Source organism: Pyxicephalus adspersus, chromosome 3, assembly GCF_032062135.1.
Source record: "Pyxicephalus adspersus chromosome 3, UCB_Pads_2.0, whole genome shotgun sequence".
Taxonomy (NCBI): Eukaryota; Metazoa; Chordata; class Amphibia; order Anura; family Pyxicephalidae; genus Pyxicephalus; species Pyxicephalus adspersus.
This window is the reverse complement of record NC_092860.1, coordinates 65045812-65066444: the sequence shown is the minus strand read 5'-3', so window position 1 is coordinate 65066444 and position 20633 is coordinate 65045812. Positions and strand designations below refer to the sequence as shown.

Here is a 20633-nt window from a genome sequence, read left to right as displayed (position 1 = left end):
CATTTTTAAAAGTTTTACTGTAAAAAAATGTCATAGAGTAACAATAAATGCTTTGTATGAACAAAAGAAATTTAAATAAATAGTACATTCAAGTTATTTCAATTTTTTTTCATTGTATGTAAAATTTGTATGTTTTTTGACAAAAATGGAGAGTACCCTGTATCGTAAAAACTGGATGTGGTAGCAAAAAACTGGGGTCATTTCTGGATTCACCACCCAAAAATTCATAAAAAACAAGTGTAAGATCTAACTCAACAAAAAATGCGTTCCCCACTGTAATCTGTAAAACATTGTATTTTTGTTTTTGGGTTTAGATACTCTTCACTCTTCAACTTAAATGTAATTTGAGGAATTTAAACAAAAGAACAGTGGACCAGTGCATGATATTTATTTGAATAATATTTAGCTTGCAGAAAAAGTTCTTTTGCACTTTCTGTAACATGTTTGAATCAATTGCAACACAGCTAGAATTATGATTGCTGTGATTACTGTAACAAAGCATCTAGCTTCATTGTGGTATTCAATCATTTATAGCTGGACACAATGTGACTGATTTATTAAAGCTCTCCGAGGCTGAAGAGAGTATAAACTTTAATCCGCGAACCTGGGTGATCAAGCAAACCTGGAATGGGTTTCTTAAAAGTAATTTGATTGAAGATCATGTGACTCTGTGTCAGCTACCCCTTTACCTCAGAGGACTAGATTGTTCCCCAGACGTACTCCACCTGCTGGCAGAGATGTGAACACCACCCCAACTGCCTCTTCTCTAGCACTCTCTCTCTGGCTTGGATGCCTGTAGGTCACATGGTCTCCAGTCATCACATGGTCATCCCTATAAAAAGGGATGTGTGGCAACAGGAAGTTTCCTAAACAAGCAGTTCTCCTAGGTTCTGCTGCCAGCTTCTCTTCTGCATTCCCTGATCCTGATACTGACTCCTGTGTGTACTGATCTCTGTTCTGTCTGACTACTCCTGATTGCCACCTGCCCTGACCTTTGGCTACATTGACTACACTTCGGCCTCATGCTCCTGTACTACGCTTCAGTCCTAGCCTGTCGGCAGTTACCAGCCCCTGCATGCCACACAACTTGGCAACTGCCTGCAGCACAACATTCTCACCTGTGGAGGCTCTGGAGAAAGCAAGACTGTTGCTTACACTCTGCGCCCTCTACACGTCTCTGCCAAATGGGCTGGTGAAACAGAGGGTCCACCACCATGCCCTGAGACAAGGTGACACTTGTATAGTGGTCATCGTCTGGATGGATCCATGAAAGACATCAGGCGATGACTGTGCACATGTCAAATTCTCACCCAATACAAGCCTAGCCGTTCGTATAGGCTGAGAGTCATCTAGCGTGTGTACATAGCATAGAGATTTCTTTTCACTTCATAGAGAATTTCAATCATTTCTCTGACAGAAAAAAGTAAATGAAATGAAGTAAAATCTTTTTACTGGGGCACAGACAGGGTCTTCAGGTATTCCCTTTCTATGCAAGGCTAAAAAATGTGACTGGGTGCACTTGAAGAGTAGGGATGAGTGAGAAGGTCTCTGACAGTCTTGCAAAAATTTCCTCGAACTTCTGATGGGTCCGCAAAATTTCAGCAAATCGATTTTGTGAATTCCATTAAAGTCAATGGCCCGACTTTAAACGTTAAAAGCAAAGCCCCTATAGAACCACCAAATTTGCTAGGCATGTGTAGGAGAACAGTAGCAACAATGGAAAAATACAAAAGTTCCAAAAGACCTTGTGGTTTTCCAGAAAATGGCAGGTAAAGTGACAGCAGGCAAGTAGGATTTTTGCATGATGAACAGCAAACAGAAGGCAGCATTAAACATTAGGACATTGAGACATTGAGCTACGTGTGTTAGGACATTGAGCTACGTGTGTACTCAACCCACTAGCAAAAGTCTCTGCCGTTAAAACAGCAGGAGACCACATTGCTAGCTGGCATCATGACCTGGATGACATGTGTTAGGAAATGGCACCCATAAAGTTTTGGAGAAGTAGCGCAGTGACATTAGGCAAAAGGATGGAGGACCAGAGACAGAGCGTTGGTCAGTGAGAGCAGTAGCAGTGTGTGGCCTCTGGTCAGCTATCGCAGGGGAGACCACTTTGGTAAGTGTCATGGAGAGTTGGGTGTAGTGCATCGTCAATGCCACCCAGAAGTGTGTAATACAATTTTAGTGAATGGAGTACTGACAGGCGGCAGCAGCAGCAGCAGGAGGGAGAGGCGGTAGGCTGAGACGCAGTGTGGACCACATTGGTAACTGGCATCTAGAGCTGAGTATAGTGCATCATCAATGCCACGCAGAAGTGTGTAATACAAATATCTGAATTTTGTGATTAAACGTAGAAGGGCCAGACCAAGATGTTTTGTGCGCCAGCACTGTTGCTGTGGTCTGTGGTGCAGGAAGCGGTTGGAAGGTAGACAATATTGCTAGTTTGCTTTATGAAGTGGATGACATGAATGCCAACCCTCAATCTTACAATACCTAGCTGAAAGATTAGGTAAAGACAATGGTACCTATCAATGTGGCAGTACTGGGGGTTTTCATCTGCAGTTTGTTGGCCTCCCAGAAGTAGCAGAAATGTAAAGTATATTGCTAGCTGGCACAATGGCAAGCATGAAATTGGCAATGAATGCCACCCCTGTATGTTGCGATAACTAGCGGAAAAGTTCAACCGAGGCAGGCTCAGCTGACAGGGTGTTGGTGATAGCCAGCCACAGACTCAGCACAGTGAGTCCTTGTGTCAGTCAATCAGGGACATCTTCAGTAGGGGTATTGATAGTTGTTAGTAACCCACCTTTCGTTCACTTTTAAAAAGGTGAGGAGATTGACATTTTCTGGCGACATTCGTGATTGGTTGTTCCTGACCACTCCGCCAGCGGCACTGAAGGTTCTTTTGAACAGAACACTGGATGCCAGGCACAAAAGAAGCTTGATGGCACACTGTGCCAACTGTGGGCAGATTTCAAGCTCCTTGATCCAAAAAATAATGGCGTCACTACTGCCAGAACAGGCATCCTCCTCATAACTGCTGTCGTCAACACCAACACCAACAGCCAGCCAACAGAGTCAACGTAATTGTGCACCATACACTTCATCCGTTCTCGATGGTTATGCCCCCGCACTTCACTTGTATGAGGTGGCTGCATCACGTTTAGCCAGGCATTCAGAAAACCTTGGCCTAGACTTTTGGATGTGTGCGGCCTGCTGCCACTACTGCTGATGTTGCCTCCACAGGAGGATACGGTGGAGGTAGTGTCCGCCTGAGTTCCCTGTGCAGAATGTGGTGCACGAAACTCCTCACACCTTTTCTTTCTCTTGCGCCAGGTTGGGTAGAAACGGACATTTTGTCTTTGTAGCGGTGATCCAGAAGGGTGGCCAGCCAGTAATCATCCCAGTTTTTAATGCTGCAAATGTAAGGGTCCCTCCGTAGGCATCACAACATGTGGACACACATGCCACTTTCCATCTAGCCACACAGGGTGATATTAGACAGAAAGATGATGGGTATGACGTTGTTCCAGCCTGACTGCTCCTGACTCACAATGTTTGTGGTCTGCTCAAAGAGGGCCAGTACCTTGCACAGTGTCTCCATGTGCACCACTGGTCACTGGTAAAATAGCTCAGTTGTGTGGCTGTACCAAGGGCTCAGCTCCCTCCATGCGCCACGCTGACCAAGTAATGGCGGATGGCTAGCTTTTGCTCACTCAGACGCTGGAGCATGTGCAGGGTGGAGTTTCATCTGGTCACAGTGTCACAAATTAGTGGCAGCCTCCGTTGGCGCTGGATCTTGTTAAGCGCCGCGGCGGCAGTAGGGGATCAGCATACATGGCTGCAGATGGAGCGAGCCTGTCTTAGTAAGTCCTCCAGTCCTGGGTACGTGCGGAGGAAAGCAGTGCACATGTGTTATGCGGCCCATGTGCAGTGCGGCCAAAAGGATGGCCCCGTTGTGGCACACTGGGCTGCCTGTTGTGAGCCGGGAGGGCGTCAGCAAAGCCTCAACATCTCTGTGCAAAGCGAACAAAAGTTCTCTGGTAGTATGACTTTTCTCCCCCAAGGACACCAGTTTCAGCACTGCCTGGCAACGCGTGTGCTTGAGGGAGCCGTAGTGGCGTGCCCGATTAACCACAGTGTCCTCCGCTGCTGGCCTTTCAGGAGGAGTGTCGAAAAGAGAGGGGTTGACGGTAGAAGGAATGCAGGAGGAGGAGGAAGAGGACTGGGTGGCCCATGCTTTCCTACCACACCCCTCCGCGGGGGTACCAGGTGCTGCAATGCCTCTTGCAGACTACCGCCCACTGAGCTATGCAAAACCATCTAGTGAGCGGTGAAGGACAGGTAGCGTCCCACTCCGTGCCTGGTTGTCCAGCTGTCCATGGTGATGTGGATTTGGCTAGACACCAAAAATACCAATGCCCAGGAGAGGTTATCCAATACATGTCTATGTAAATTGGCTACAGCTGTGCGGGAGAAGTAATGCCTGCTTGGTAAATTCCACCGCTGCTCGGCACAGGCCATCAAGTCACCGAAGGGAGTTGAGTCCACAAAGCTGTACGGCAGTAGCTGCAAGGCCAATAGTTTGGCTAGACGTGAATTGAGTTCAATGACTCTTTTGTTGGTTGGGCCTATAGCCTGATGCCTTGCGCAGAACTCTGGTAGAGTGGGCTGAAGGGACTCGGAGCTGGGGGAGCTGAAGGGGTTACTGGAGTACCCATCTTGCGGTGACAAACGTCTGATGCCACAAAACCTGCGAGCAGAAGCCGATACTTCCTCGCCACTAGAAGTTTGCCTGGAACCAACCTACTGGGACGTACTAGCAAATGACAGTTCGAGGTGGAGAAGAAGTCAGTGGAGGTTGAAGAGGAAACAATGGCGTGGTTGCACCACCTTTAGGGGAACGCAAGTACTGCTCCCACTTTGGTTTGTGGTTCTTGCGCATGTGGGAAAGCAGGGATGTTGTACCCAAATGTGATCCAGCTTGTCCTCTGCAGATCTGCCAATTGTCTTTCAGCGTGAAAAAGGACCACACTGGAGAGGTGCGTGCAACCACTCTGCTGCTCTTTTTCTTTGACTGCCTCTGCATCTGCTGGGTGCCCTGCTTCTGCTCCAGCTCCACCTCCCCCACGGTCCCATCGTCTCTTGACTGTTCCCCTGCTTGTGCCCACTCTGTCTCTTGTTTGGGACTCACATGAGGCAGATTGGCGGCCCTTTCCATCCCCAGTCTTTTGCTGCTGCTACCTTTCCTCTACATTTCAGGACTGCTGCTAGCCCGGTGGTTCCCAGGTGACATCACAGTCATTATCTTCATTTTCATTTAATCCAACCTCTGCAAATGCAGCCACTGATCCAGAACCCTCGCCCAGCAAGTCCTGAACACACTCTCCAAGGGTCTCAAAGTCTGCCTCCTGCTGTGAACTACGCAATGACAGATCCTCAGGCTGTTCGTTAAACAACATGGGAGAGTCATCGGGAGGTACAAGCACATTAGCAACGCTAACTCCTGTGTTTGCTCCTGTCACGGCCGTGCTGGATCCAGCTGCTGCTGCAGAAGAACCTGCTGCACTTGAAGCCACTGAGACCCAGTCAACAATCTTCTCCACATGACGTGGCTGTATGACTATATTCCGCCCTCTCAATACATTTACCAGCGTACTGGTGCTCCGCATACTCGAGGTTTGACTTAGTACTCATATGACTTGTTTGACAACTTGTGCTGCTGCCTCCAACAGTTTGCTGCTGCTGCTGCCCTACAGTGGCGGACTCCTGGGGAGTATGCCCCCTGCCAGATGTGGCAGGTCGCCCAACGCCATGCCTTCTCTCATCTTTTACTTATTTGGGTAATGCACCTGTCCCAAATGGTTTCTTTGGTAAATAAGAACAGGTATCAAACACTGAAATATCTGTTTTTTTTTTTACAGTAGGACAGAAATGAACTGTACCAAACGGTCTTCTTTGGTAAATAGGAACATGTATCAAACACTGAAATATCTGTATTTATTTTACAGTAGGACAGAAATTTAACTGTACCAAAGTCTTCTTTGGTAAATAGGAACTGCAGTTGATTATATTTAGCTTTAGTGAATGTACAATATATATATATATATATATATATATATATATATATATATATATATATATATATTCCTGTGCTCAGATCTCTCCTGATTGGCTGCTGGGCCTTGCTGTGCATCCTAGGAGCAAATGATTCGCCATTCCCGCCGGAAATAGTCACCGTACCTGCCCCCTAATTTGTTCGGCATAAACTCCACCTATATCTATAAATTATGTGAAACATAAAGCTCAAAAAGTATTATTTTTTTTTTTTTAGTTTAATATCTACAATTGTTAATGTCTATTAAACCATAATAAAAGACATACAGTATATTACTAAAAAAAGATATCTGGCAAAACATAGATAATCCCACAATAGTATGTAGTGTAATATTGCAAAATGTTAAGTTGTCCATTGCATTTTGAAAAAAATAACTTTGGGATTCAGAACATAAATTTTTAGTTTTGTATCTACACTTGAAAATGTGTGTATTATATCTAAACATGCACAACTAAAAATGTACGTGTTATGTATGGAATATTCTTTCTTTATATGATGATGACTAGTAAGGCGTTACACCATTCAAGATAATAGCTAATATGTAAACATACACTAATAAAAGACATATATTACTAATTAAAGACATTTGGCAAAACAAAGATAATCCCATCAAAGGATGTAGTGTAATATTGCAAGAATGTTAAGTTGCCCATTGCATTTTGAAAAAAATAACTTTTGGATTCAAGATATAAATTTGTGCTTGACAAAACTGCAGGAACTATATGAACTTTTACAGAAAACTGCCGAATATATGCTACAAAGACATTAGGCTGTTCTGAAGCCTATCTAGTACAGGTAGTCCACAGGTTACATACGAGATAGGGACTGTAGGATGGTTCTAACGTTGAATTTGCATGTAAGTCGGAACAGGTACATTATTTTATTAAATGCAATTAGGACAGAAGTTTGTCTCAAAATATTTTTAGGCAGCGTGGTGTCAGTTATTGTATAAAATCCTCACTGTGAGTTAATCACAAACAAAGCAAGAAAAGAAAAAAACTTTATGGAGCCTAAACATTCATTAACTTCTGGAGCAAGCTGTGCTTTGATATGCAAAAAGTAACAACTGCAGAGTTTGTCTTGGTCACTAAAGAGTTACAAGAGGTTGCAGAAGAGATCACCCACAACCTCAGCTGTGTTTGGCAAAAGATTTCTTCTGCAAGTCATGCAAACCGCCCCCCTCCAGCCTCCATCCTGCACACGAGCGAGAAGGGAAGCCGCATCCTTAACTTGGGGACTACCTGTATAGGATATAGGTATATGATAATACATTTTTTTTTAAACTATTTCAGTTACTATACATATAAAGGTTTATGGCAAGGACATATTATGTATTATCTACAGGGCTTTAAATAAGGTTTACCTAGATTACCCTACATTTTATTTTTTGTTTGTCAAAAATATTCAATGCTTTAAACCAATAAAATAATCTAAATGTGTAATTATAAATATGAGAAAAAAAATAATTACTTTTAATTAATAGTAGTATTTTTTTCATTAAAGATATAAAGGATACAAGATCAAGAATAGGCAATTTAGTGCTGTGCAAGCTACACAACAGAGTGGGGATGGGTGTATGGCTTGTCAGGATTAATGAGGGAGGGCATTGGCAAGTGTAGATTTACTGAAAGTAGTTTAAAATTGTTGCAGTAATTAGCCATAAGGGTTATAGTGGTTATAATAAACCATTGCAAACCTTTTTTGTTTTTTTTGTGTTCTCAGGGTTCACTATCACAAAAGAGAAATTTCAAGAAGGGAATTTCAATTAGCCACCAGTAAACCAGTTCACCGGTATGTACCATATTTTTCGCCCTATAAGACGCTCCGGAATATGAGACGCACCCAATTTTAAAGGAGGAAAATCTAGAAAAAAAAGATTCTGAAAGATTATTCCCCTTCTGATTACTCATGTGCCATTCATACCGGTATTCCCCTTCTGATCACTCATGTGCCATTCAAATTCCCTTTCTGATCACTCTGTGCCTTTCAAATTCCCTTTCTGATCACTCTGTCATTCAAATTCCCCTTCTGATCACTCTGTGCTTTTTTCCACTGTACGGCAGTTAGGACAGGGAACAGCAGGTGGCGCTGTGTCGGCTTCTTTCGCTCTGCTTTACAGACAGGAGAAGACACGGGCTGCTGCCAGAGAGAAGAGGAGACAGACGCTGCTGCAGCCAGAGACACACGCAGGATCAGGTATGGGGTGAGTATATTATTTTAGTTATTTTATCACACCTTTGTAGTATAGGACGTACTAACTTTTCCCCCCCAGTTTTGGGGAAGAAAAAGTGCGTCTTATACTGCAAAAAATACGGTACTTATCTTAAAAAAATTCTAGAAATTCGTTAGGAAAGAAGGAAAGGCAAGGCTATTTGAAAGGCTGTTTGAACATCTTCAGGAAGTAACAAGTAAGTGCCCCGAAATAATTTATGCATGATACGAAGCCTGTACATATCAATTAACTTAATACTATCCAAATGAATTGTTTTCTTTTCATTTAGAACAATTTGATCAATTATCCCAAGGCAAGCAATAATTTTTCAACATAAGTTCATTGTTTTTAATGAATTGAACACACTGAGATACTCACAATTGTAAGTGCAAAATCAAGCTTTATTACTTTTATAAATTGATTGGAAACCACATTTCTTTATAATTAGATACAGTACATATTTATACACTAAAAAACTTGATCTGTTTATAGGATTATGTGTACTAAGCCAATTTTTTTTTTGTTGCACTTATAACTTGCTATTGGTTTCCCATATCCCCTGAGGAAGCCCACTGGGCGAAATGTGTCAGGAAAAGAAACCGTTTTCTTTTCTATACAAACATAGCAATATCAAAGTGAAGTGTGATTTTATCTATTTGTACTGTATGTTTCTTGTAAGTTATGCATATTACTGTTTTATTCATGTACCAATATTAATTAATAAAGCCATGTTTTTATTCAAATTTAATTTTGAATAATGAATAATGGGTGCCTTTCAAATAACCTCCCCTTTCCTTCTTTCCTAACGGTGTTCACAGAGTTGCTTTACAGAAATTTATTTTTCTCTACAAAACTGGCGTTTTATTTTAAGCATCCTTGTTTTTTTATATTTTTATAAGGTCTACAAAGCTTACCTCATTTGACTGTCTAATGGTTCTTAAAGGTATCCATACAGTCCCCAGCATTGTATCCCAAATTAGACCTTTGTTCCAAACTTCCACCGTCAATCCTAAATCCAGTCTATTAATCTCACTGCAGACAAACAAAAATAAAAAAAAATATGACTCTATGGGGTAAGACACAACTGATGATCAGGTTAGCAATCACTGCTCTTTACTCACAACATGAAGTCTTGTTCCCAACAGGGCAAGTTGCCCCTGACTGCAATAGTTGTGCTCTTCACATTTTGTACTTTTAAGGTTACATAAGCGTTAAATTTTTCTGTGAAAAAAGAAACACACCTTAATGTTAGCAATCTCATTTTAAACTTTGCAAATTATCTACAGCCTAGACACACCTACATAGTCAAGTCAAATTAGTAATGCATGCTGTGGGGTAAAGTGATTCTCCTAAAAGTAATTCTTGTTATTAGAAGATTATGTGGTATAATCAATGGAAGATTATGTGGTATATCATTGCTTTAAGGTTTGATATACTATTTGATGCATACTTAGAAATAACCTTAAGAGATGCTAAAAATAAAAAGTAAAAGTTATTTTACAGTACTAGGAAATTTTAAGGGTGCTGGAGCAGTTCAAAATAACATACAATTAGCATTAACAAAAAAAAGTAAGAGTTTTTACGTATAATTCTATACTGATAAATATTCCAAACTAAAAATGACAGTTTTTTAAAAGCCAGTTGTAATAATTTGGAAGTATTTACTGGGTGAATTGCCTAGAAATTTCCCACCTGGCTGGTTTAGGTGTCATCAGATAATTGCTTTAGTCCGGGCTTTGTGCAGTGAAACATGCCAGTGAGAGTCTGGGCTAGTAATTTTCAACTAGGGTTCCTCCAGGGTTTGCCAATTTAATATTATTACACAGTATTTATATAGCGCCATCATATTACGCAGCGCTGTACAAAGTCCATAGTCATGTCACTAGCTGTCCCTCACAATCTAAAGTCCCTACCATGGTCATATGTCATTATTGTAGTCTAAGGTCAATTATGGGGGGAAGCTAATTAACCTCACTGCATTTTTTTTGGGATGTGGGAGGAAAACCAGAGTACCTGGAGGAAACCTACGCAGACACGGGGAGAATCTGCAAACTCCATGCAGATAGTGTCCAGGCTGAGATTTGAACCTGGGACCTAGCGCTGCAAAGGCCAGAGTGCTAACCACTGAACTTGTTGGCTATCTGTAAGAGATGCTAATATACTGTGAGTTGTGGATATAGTAATTGTAGCAGGGGATTCTTGCAAGGTACCGATGGATTGGCGTAAGGCCAATGTGGTTCCTATCTTAAAAAAGGGAACAAAATCATTACCAGGTAACTACAGACCCGTTAGTTTAACATCCATAGTTGAAAAGGTCTTAGAGAGTTTGATAAAGAACCACATAGAGGAGTTTCTGCTAGAAAATATTAATATAAGTGATAGTCAGCATGGCTTCAAGAAAGACAGAAGTTGTCAAACAAATGTACTCTCTTTTTATGAGGAAGTAAGTAAACAGGTAGACAGTTGAATAGCAGTTGATATAGTGTACTTGGACTTTGCTAAACCATTTGACACTGTACCCCACAGACGGTTAATATGCAAGTTAGGGTCGATAGGTTTAGAAAAGTCAATCTGTAAATGGTTAGAGAACTGGCCTAAAGATCACATCCAGAAAGTTGTAATTAATGATTCATACTCTGAATAGTCTATGTTATTAGTGGTGGACCCCAGGGTTCAAGTGTTGGGACCTTTACTGTTTAACATCTTTATAAAGGATATAGAGTTTGGGATTAAAAGTACCATTTCTGTGTTTGCAGATGACACCAAACTATGTAATGGAATTATGTCCATACAGGATGTCTAAAATCTATAAGCAGACCTGGATGTACGGTTTGATTGGGCAGCCAAGTGGAAAATGACATTTAATATAGATAAACATAAATTTATGCACTTGGGCGCCAACAACATGCATGCTTCATACCGTCTAGGGGGAATACATTTGGGGGAGTCAGAAATGGAAAAAGGGGAGTTGTGGTAGATCATAGACTTAATAACAGCATGCAGTGCCAAGCTGCAATATCTAAAGCTAGCAAAGTATTTTCTTGTATTAAAAGAGGAATAGACTGCAGAGATGGGGACACAATCCTGCCCCTTTACAAACCATTGGTCAGGCCACATCTGGAATATGCAGTCCAGTTTTGGGCACCAGTTTACAAAAAGGTCATTTTTGAATTGGAGAGAGTGCAGAGAAGAGCAACTAAACTAATACAAGGGCCCCGATTTATTAAAGCTCTCCAAGGCTGGAGAGAATACACTTTCACCAGTGAAGCTGGGTGATTCAACAAATCTGGGATGGATCTGGTCCAGGATTCAATGCATCTGCCAGCAAATAGCAAATGACATTGAAGAAATCTATTCCAGGTTTGCTTGATCACCTTCAACTTCACTGGTGAAAGTGTATTCTCTCCAGCCTTGGAGAGCTTTAATAAATCAGGCCCAAAGAATGGAGAAGCTCAGCTATGAGAAGAGATTAGCTGAACTGAATCTATTCTCCTTTGAGAAGAGATGTTTAAGGGGGGATATGATCACCCTGTGAAAATATATAAACGGTCCATATAGAGAACTCTCTTCCCTATTATTCACTTTGAGATCATTACAAAGAACAAGAAGGCACTCTTTGTGTCTGCAGGAAAAAGAAGTTTAAGCTCCGGATAAGGAAGGGATTCTTCACTGTAAGGTCTGTGAAAATGTGGAATCGGCTCCCTCATGAAGTAGTTTCAGCAACTACTATAGATTGCTTTAGGAAGAAGCTGGATGCAGAATATAACTGGGAATTAAGGCTTTAAAGTAAAAATAACAGTGACTGTTGATCCAGGGAATCTCTAATTGCCTCATGGAATCCGGAAGGAAATTTTTTGCCTTCCTTTGAACCAACTATGTCTTATACGGGTTTTATATCTGTGATATGTATATTTCCCTAGTGGTTGAACTTGATGGACTTATGTCTTTTTTCAACCTAACCTACTTTGTAACTATGTAAGACATGAAAGGTATTTTAGGGGTTTCCTTATGTAAAAAAAGACCAAGAAAGGAGGGTCTGGGAAGCCTGCCAGTTCTGCTGAAGGATTGGGAAACTTATACCAAGTATCTATTCCACTCTAGGACCTTTGGAGGCTCTTACTTAAAGTTCCACTCATTAGCTATTTGTTGCCCACAGGAAAGCCCTGGTGTACCAGGGTGTAGATTTGCTGTGTAAGGGTATCTTCAAATGTAGGAATGCATTATTGTTGATAATTTGTTTCTTAGAAAAGGTTCACTTTGTAGGGTGGCACAAATCTTGGAGAAGACACAAATCTTGGGACAGAAAAAGTTTACAATTAAAAAGGCTTGGAATGTAGATAAGCACATCTAGTTTTAGTATGCAGTATGTATTTTTTATTAACACTGACAGAAAATGGCAATATATTCTAGAGTTTGCCTATTAAAGAGCAATGATAAGTGGTCATGAATTGACATTTTAGGGATGATTTATTCAAGAAGATGAAACTGCTGGGTGAATATTCATTTTGGTTATGCAATCGTGTCCATATTAGATTTTTTTTTGCACTTTAGTTTTACTTAAGCTGATACACGGTCTAGAGGTCTTTCTCAATGGCGCTACCTTGGCTAGGATATAGGGGTGCCAAAAAATCTGTAGCCTTCATCATCAAACACTAGTGTTATCATTGGCGTGCCCCATTTACTAGCTACAATTTATGAAATATGGCACATCTAGTTCAATAACCGGTAAAATATGATACATTTAGGGCTGTTGGTATTTTAATAGCCATTCAAATCCCTAATGCACTGCTCATTTCAATGTATTCTTAACACTAAGGCTCATTTTGCCACCTATTGGCCAATTATTAATAATACATGCTGTCTTTTCTAACAAAAACTGCTGAATCTAGATCGAATTGATAAGGGAATATTTTATAAACACATTTTGGTAAATTATGGCACACTCATTGTACCTTCATTTTTCAAAGCCAAAATATGCGAGTGGCTTGGTCGCATGAGCTCTGGCACCAACCTGCACTCCGGACGAGCTCACACTTGGTGCTTGCTTAACCTTTGCTCCTATGAGCGGTAGCTACAAAGGAAGGCATCCATTAACAGTATAAGTTGTTTAATACCGGGTTGCAGGCCAGGGTAAACTTGATGGCTGGGTGGACCTACATGAATCCCTCTGGGGTCTCCGCGGTATCCCTTGTGTTCAGGCTTGGGGATTTGGTGACCCTTCGGAAGCCACCGTGGATACTCCCTCCCACTATTGTTTGCTTTATTATGACACCTTTTGCTTAAGTGTATTTAACTGAATGTTAAGGGGTTGAATTCCCCCTCAACATGCTGGCTGACCCCACAGGAGGAAAGGCGTCTCCAAGCTGACATTGCATTTCTACAGGAATCTCACTTGGCACAGTCTAGTTCCTACATCTTTGCCAAATGGTATTACCCATTAGTCTACGTGACGCCTAATGACAATAAGAAATCATTGGGGGTGGCTATACTGATTAGGTCAGGAGCCAGGTTTCCCTGTCCTATTACGGAAATGCCACTGGAAACTTAACAAGTATCTACTTAAGTATCCTCCCACAAAAATGGCGCTGCAAACTGAATTGGAGTACAATTTTCAGAAAAATTTGAACTCAGTTTCTTAGTCCACCACTCTATAGGAAGCTCATAAGTCTGTAACCTTGGGGCACTGCATAAAAGAGGCATCCCAGCTTAAAAAGGACAAAGTAGTCACGAGAGCTTAGTTGACACAGACATTGAGGAAGCTGGAGAAAACAAACATACAGAATGTCCTTCTATACCGACCCTATGCAAAGTGATAACCTTGTGATTTTGTAACCAGCTAAAGGAAACAGATATTGAAAAGGTAGAGAAGCCCTGGGGTGTTGAAGGATAGGCAAGGCGTCCTAAGGCATGATCCCAAACATATAGCTCAGATTTTTAGAGAATACTACAAGGATCTATATAGCACAGTTCATAACGCACAGCAGAATGTAGGACTCCAACTACACCCGTGGATAGATGCATATTTGACTCAATGTTCCCTTCCTATCCTTACGGATATAGCTGTAGAATCCCTAAGTTGACCCATAACACCCACTGAAATTGCTGCGGCCAATAAATGCTTCCCTACAATAAGGCTCCTGAACCTGATGGCCTAACTTACCTATATTACAAATCCAATAGCCCCATTTTGGTTCCGCATCTAAAGTCCTCGTTTAACAATTTTCTAGATGGCTCAGCAAATCATGCTACTACATTACCCTCCTGAATTCAGATTGAAATTGTCACTAGAATACTGGCTACGCGGTTATCACCTTTTTTAAATTTCCTTATGCAATGTCACAAATAATACATTATTATGTATTATCTATTAAAAATAGTATTTGGCAGGGTTGCCCATTTGAATACCTGCCTGTACCAAATACCCTGTTGGCGCATAAACACCTCTAAGTGGACGTATTGCACAGATTGGCAACACACAAGTCTTATGCTCCCTTAGGGTACAAGGGGGACTTGGTGTCTCTGACTTCATAAAATACTACTATACAGCCCAACTTCGTCAATTAGCCTCATGGGCTAAACTGGCTCCCCTTAACAGATGGACGGAGCTGGAACAATTTTGGGTCTCTCCGACTCATCTTAATTTGTTTTGGAGCTCTACAGTATCGCTATCAAAAAAAACGTTGGCCCCTATGAAATTTACAAAACACATCTGGCAAAAATGTAAAACTAAGTTTTTCAAGTAAACAAGTAAACACTCCACTTTTTTATACACCCCAAATTTTGTGTAGCAATACCACCAGGATGGCTCGCCAAGAGTATTTTATTTCAGACAAGTTAAACATCATTGGACATGTAAAATGCTCCCCTTCGAAGCTTTGCAGGATAATTTGGAATTACCTGCAATTTCCCATTACAGCTACCTCCAAATACATAATTTTGCTCAGTCAATCACCCCTGACTTGAGCTTTGCTGCACTAACCCCTTTGAAGGGGCTTGCATAGGAGGACCAGGAAACCAGAAAAAGGGCCTGATCTGTGATATATATCGAATTCTGACAGGAGGACATTAGGATTCTACAATATCTCCCTCTTACATGCATAAATGGGAAGAGATACCGAGTAGACCAGTAACACAAGAGATATTGCATAAAATTTAGGACCATGTACCCAAGAGTTTGAGGTTTACAGTGCACCGTGAAAATATATGTAAAAATTATGATGCAGTCATATTTTACTCCGGAAAGGTTACATGCCATCTACTCCAAGGTCAGCAATTTATGCAGGCGATGTGGTAAGTGGTTGGCTCACTGTTCCACATCCTCTGGAGCTTCCCAATGATTGTGCTATTTTGGGGGATAGTGGATGGACTCCTATCTTGGATGCTGTCAACACTAATCTGAAGGGGTCCCTTAACACACCCGCTGGGTCTCCCTTAAAAAAAAAAGTGGTTGGGATTGAAACTGGTCCCAAGAAGACATATATAAATGGTCTTCTTGGGACCAGTTTCAATCCCAACCACCCTGAACTTCTATAGATAACACACAAAGGAACTCATTAACATCTTAGGCCTCAGGCAATTAATCTCTTCTCTCATTCTCCCCCTATTTATCTTACTCTAACTTTCTCTCTGTTAACTTCTCTAGAATGCGGGACAATCATGCAACACAGCTTGTCTATTGATACAGGGAGTCTGTAAATGACATCTCCTTGGAATTAAAATTATTAGCATCCTTTAGTAATTTTACTTGAGATGTTGATCCGTCCGTACCAAGTTTTTTATCTCTTGTACAAGAATCCATGTAACTTTGGTGTTTGTACAATGGCTTGAACTGTCTTTTATGTAGGTTGTTTGTATCTTATTTCTTAAAAAATGTAATAAAAATTCACATTTAAAAGCAAAATATGCTCTATAAAAAGAATGCATGCTTGCAATAAATACAACACGTATTTCTTACCTTGGGGGCCATCAAATTTAGCTTTTTTTACTGTAAAAAGAAGTAAAAAAAAATGGTTATATTGGATCAAATGCATAACAACACACATCTGATGCTGATATGAGCTGCTATATATAATCTTGATTGAAATTGTGTTTAAAGATTTGTATTTACATTCACATTCAGTTACAGTGATTACTAGATAATAACTAATGACAGGTAAAATACTATATTCAAAAATATACAGATAGTCCACGGGTTACGTACGAAATAAGGACTATAGGTTTGTTCTTAAGTTGAATTTGTATGTAAGTTGGAACAGGTACATTATTTTATTAAATTCAATTAGGACAGATGTTTGTCTAAACATAATATTAGGCAATGTGGTGTCAGTTACTGTATAAAATTCTCACTGTGATTAATCGCGAAGCAAAGAAAACAAAGCGAAAAAAAAAACTTTATGGAGCCTAGACATTTATTAACTTCTGGAGCAAACTGGTCATTAAAGAGTAACAAGAGGTTGCAGAACACCAAAAGACTTCTACTCCAAGTCGTGTGAACTGCCCCCTCCTCCCCATCAAGCCTCTGTCCTGCACACGAACAAGTAGGGAAGCCCCGTTCATATCTAGGAGTCATCCGTATCATGGATGTCCTTAACTTGGGGACTACCTGTAGTACAGATTACAGATGAGTATTTCATTGTTGGAGTCCTGCTAACTCCCTATCTGTACGAGACATAGTCCCCAGATACAACATATTGGGATCAGTGTTCCATATGTACTACAAAAATACTGCATTTGCCATCTTTCCCTCAGGCCACTGCTCCAGCAGGATCCTGGACCCAGATGGGGCACATGTAGACCTGGCCTTGAGCATAGCTGTAGTGGTCACGGCAATCTATCACAATAGTTTCATTTATTTTAGTCTTGGTATGTGTTCTTGTATATCCCATCAGCACGAGGGAGACAGGACACACAAGTTTTGATCACCTTCATGGACTGTAAACCGCCTGCACTATATTACATATAGATAGGCTGCTTATCTAAAGAACTGGCATTTCATACTTTTTCACTCCTTATGTGTTTATGGTCTTCATCCAAAGGATATTGATCATATATAACTGTTTTACTCCTGTTTTACTTTAGTTACTGCTTTTTTATATCCTATTCCCCAAAACTTAACATTACCAATATGCTTTTTTTTGTTACCCCACGCTATATAATCCCATAGGACATCTTCCGATTGGCATTCCTATTCATACTGTGCCTGCCATCTTCAGACATGTCTTTCAGGGACTGTTGTTCACTCCCCTGTTTAATTAAGATATTTTGCAAGCCATTACCTATTGTCTTGTTATGGATCCCCCCCCCCCCCCCCCCCAAAAAAAATGTACCTTTTATGTTTTTCAACACTCCACACAACACTGTGCTGTTGTCACCCTTGTATCCCATGATTGCTGCTTAATTTACATTAGATAATGAAACTAGTCCTTAGGACAGCTGTTTTGATTTACAATTCCTAATGAAACACTGTTTTTGGTGATGCTGATTGTGATATTTAAATGTGCAATGGATACTATTGAAAACATCAAATGAACATGACTGGATTCCCCAGAGTTTAATAAATAAGGCGTTAATATTTTACATAAAAAAGTAACTGATGATTGAGCAAACAACTCTGAAATACAAGTCTGAACAGCCCAGGCATAATGAGGATAAAACGCAATGAGATTACATTATTGATTCGTGATCAATCATCTGTGAACACGTCAGGGGAGGGGGGTGTGGCCTGATGATGGCACCGGATGACGGCGTTTAGAAGCAGTTCCATGCACCCTCTCTGCTAGTATTGCAGCCTTTTCAAAACTTACCCCAGAGACTAGCAAGGGATGGTTCAGAAGCAGGGAAAGATCGGTCCCGCAAAGACTTCTGTGAAGACGTCCGCAGTGAGATATAATAAATTCTTCTGGCAGCTGAAGGGGAATCCCTGATGGGGGGTAGTGCTGCATGCTTGTCTCCTGTATTATCTCAGAGCCTGCGGCGAAAGGCAGTGCAAGGCAATAGGGAGATACAGCCAGATATGCTGATCACACATGAGATCTACAGAGATGGAATTGGAGTATCATGGTTCCCTAACTGATTATGTTCAGACTCTTCCTACTAAAAGTAATGTATCTTCAATGTTTGGAGACTTGAAAGAGTATTTTAAAATGGAAGTTACTTCATTATGTACAGATTTATCAGACACCCTTAGCAGAGTTGAGAATAGGCCGAATGTACATGAAAAAGCCATAAAAAGCCTTGCTGGATGCAAATTAAATGTATGCAAAGATACATCGTAAATTATTTTACCAAATGGAGGACGTTGAAAATAGAAATAGGAGGAAAAACCTCAGGGTCCCTTCTGAAACTATAGGGTCCTGAGCAATTAGAATCTACAATAATAAGCATCTGTAATCAGATCCTGGGTGTTCCTTCTACTACTCCACTGAGGTTTGATAGAGGGTCTCTAAAGCGAAGGCTGCCCCACCTAATTCACATCGAGATGTTATCTGTCACCTGCACTTTTTCTCCGATAAGGCTATTATTCAAGAGAAGCTTAAGGTCTCCTCTACAGTAAATTTTGAAGGGACAGTAATATCTATCTTTCCAGACCTTGCTAAAGTTACCCTGGATAGGCGCAGAATACTGTGTCCTTTATTGGCAATATTAAGAGAGGCTGGTTTACAGTGCCACTGGGGCTTTCCTGCATGTTTAATGGCTAAAAAGGATGGTAGATCTTCTATATTGCAGTTCGCAGAAGATTTAGAGCCTTTTTGTAAGGACTTATTCATCCCTAAAGCCCCACTTACTGGATGGAGGGAAGAAGAAGATATGGGATCGCCATATTCCTATCAAACATCCTGGCAGAAGATTCAACATAAAAGGCCCTGGGAATTGTCACGGGGGGTACAATAGCGCATTTAAATGGGAACTGATTACCTTTAATATTCATAAGCTTGATACCATTATGTATATTACATCGTGATGGGTTGTGGGATGTTTAAAAAATATCTATTGTATTGTGTTAATTCTTATTGGGAGGGAGAGGGATGGCATGTGGCTGTGTCACTTTAATTTGTATTAGATTTACTAATTGAAATCAGGTCTTTATAATGGCAATATTCTCAGTCATGATTTCCCTAGCTCAACAGCGGAGGGCCTTTAGGGGTCTTTACTCACTTCAGCAGGATTTCCTGTTCTTGGAGTGCCATGCATATTACATGGATGTTTTTTTTTTTTTTTATTTATGTAAATTTGTGTTGTGGAAAATGTAGTTTACGTTTGTATATGTCTATTGAGAGAAATACTGTAGTGCTATTGCAAAATGCTCAGAAGAGGTTGTATGGTTTATCTTTAAATTTTATCAGATGTCTGGTAATTATAAGACCCTGATCCCTTAAGCTGCATACACACATGCAATTATTATTAAAAGGACTGCACGATGCATGAACGAGTGTTGTACATACAGCACCGTTCTGCTCTATGTAGAGGGTAGGGGGAGAATGACGGAGTGGCACCGTGCTGCGCGCTCTCCCGCTCTCCTCCACTAGTTCGTTGTCCATTGTCCGTGGATCCGCCAGGACGGTTGTTCAGATGACGGGTGCTGTACACACGCCAGATTCTCGACCGATATCAGCCCTGAGCCGATTATTGGGTGGGAACCATTGGACATGGGTACGTAGCTTTATAATTTAAAGGGACTTCATTTAGTAACTAAAAGACATTAGGGTTTTACTTGAATTGCACTCATTACAGGAGGACATTCATTTTTTTGTAAACGCCCCTCCCCTTAGATTCAAATGTGAGATTGTTCACTAGACAATTCCCACAATGGTTTTATGGCTTTTCACAATTTTGATAGATCAAGGGGTGTGGCCATTGGTTTTCATAGGGGTATTCAATTTGAGATAATTGATTCAGTCACAAATTCCAATGGAGGGTTTTTATTCCTTAAAAGGAAATTGTTCGAACAAACTTGTTCTCTGGGTAATATTTACTGTCCAAATAAACATCAAATACAGTTTCTTTTGGATACTTCCTCTGGCAAAACTGCGCTTCCATTTAGACAAGTACGCAGCCTTAAGAAACTGTTACATGTTATGCAATTGAAGGAGGTATGGAGAGTTATACATCCGAATGCCAAAGATTTTACTTTTTATTCTCCAGTACACAACTCAAATTGATATGATCCTAGTTGATCATTTTCATTTAGATAGAATTAGTTGTGCAGATATTGTCCCCTCTACTATATCAGATCATGATGCAGTGAAGGTTAATATGTTTTTAGGATCTACTTAGGATAGATGGCATTTGAATGATTCCCTTTTA

General features: G+C 40.7%; 1 protein-coding gene across 1 annotated transcript in view; it reads right to left on the bottom strand.

The window, feature by feature from the left end:
- Positions 1-20633, bottom strand: part of UNC13A (unc-13 homolog A) — a 192199-nt gene that overhangs the window by 148823 nt on the left and 22743 nt on the right. Inside the window, exons 2-4 of the mRNA XM_072404972.1 lie at positions 16285-16314; positions 9452-9551; positions 9245-9362 (exon numbers count right to left, since the gene is read on the bottom strand). Coding sequence (XP_072261073.1) covers positions 9245-9362; positions 9452-9551; positions 16285-16314 — 248 coding nt within the window. The remainder of the gene's footprint in view (positions 1-9244; positions 9363-9451; positions 9552-16284; positions 16315-20633) is intronic.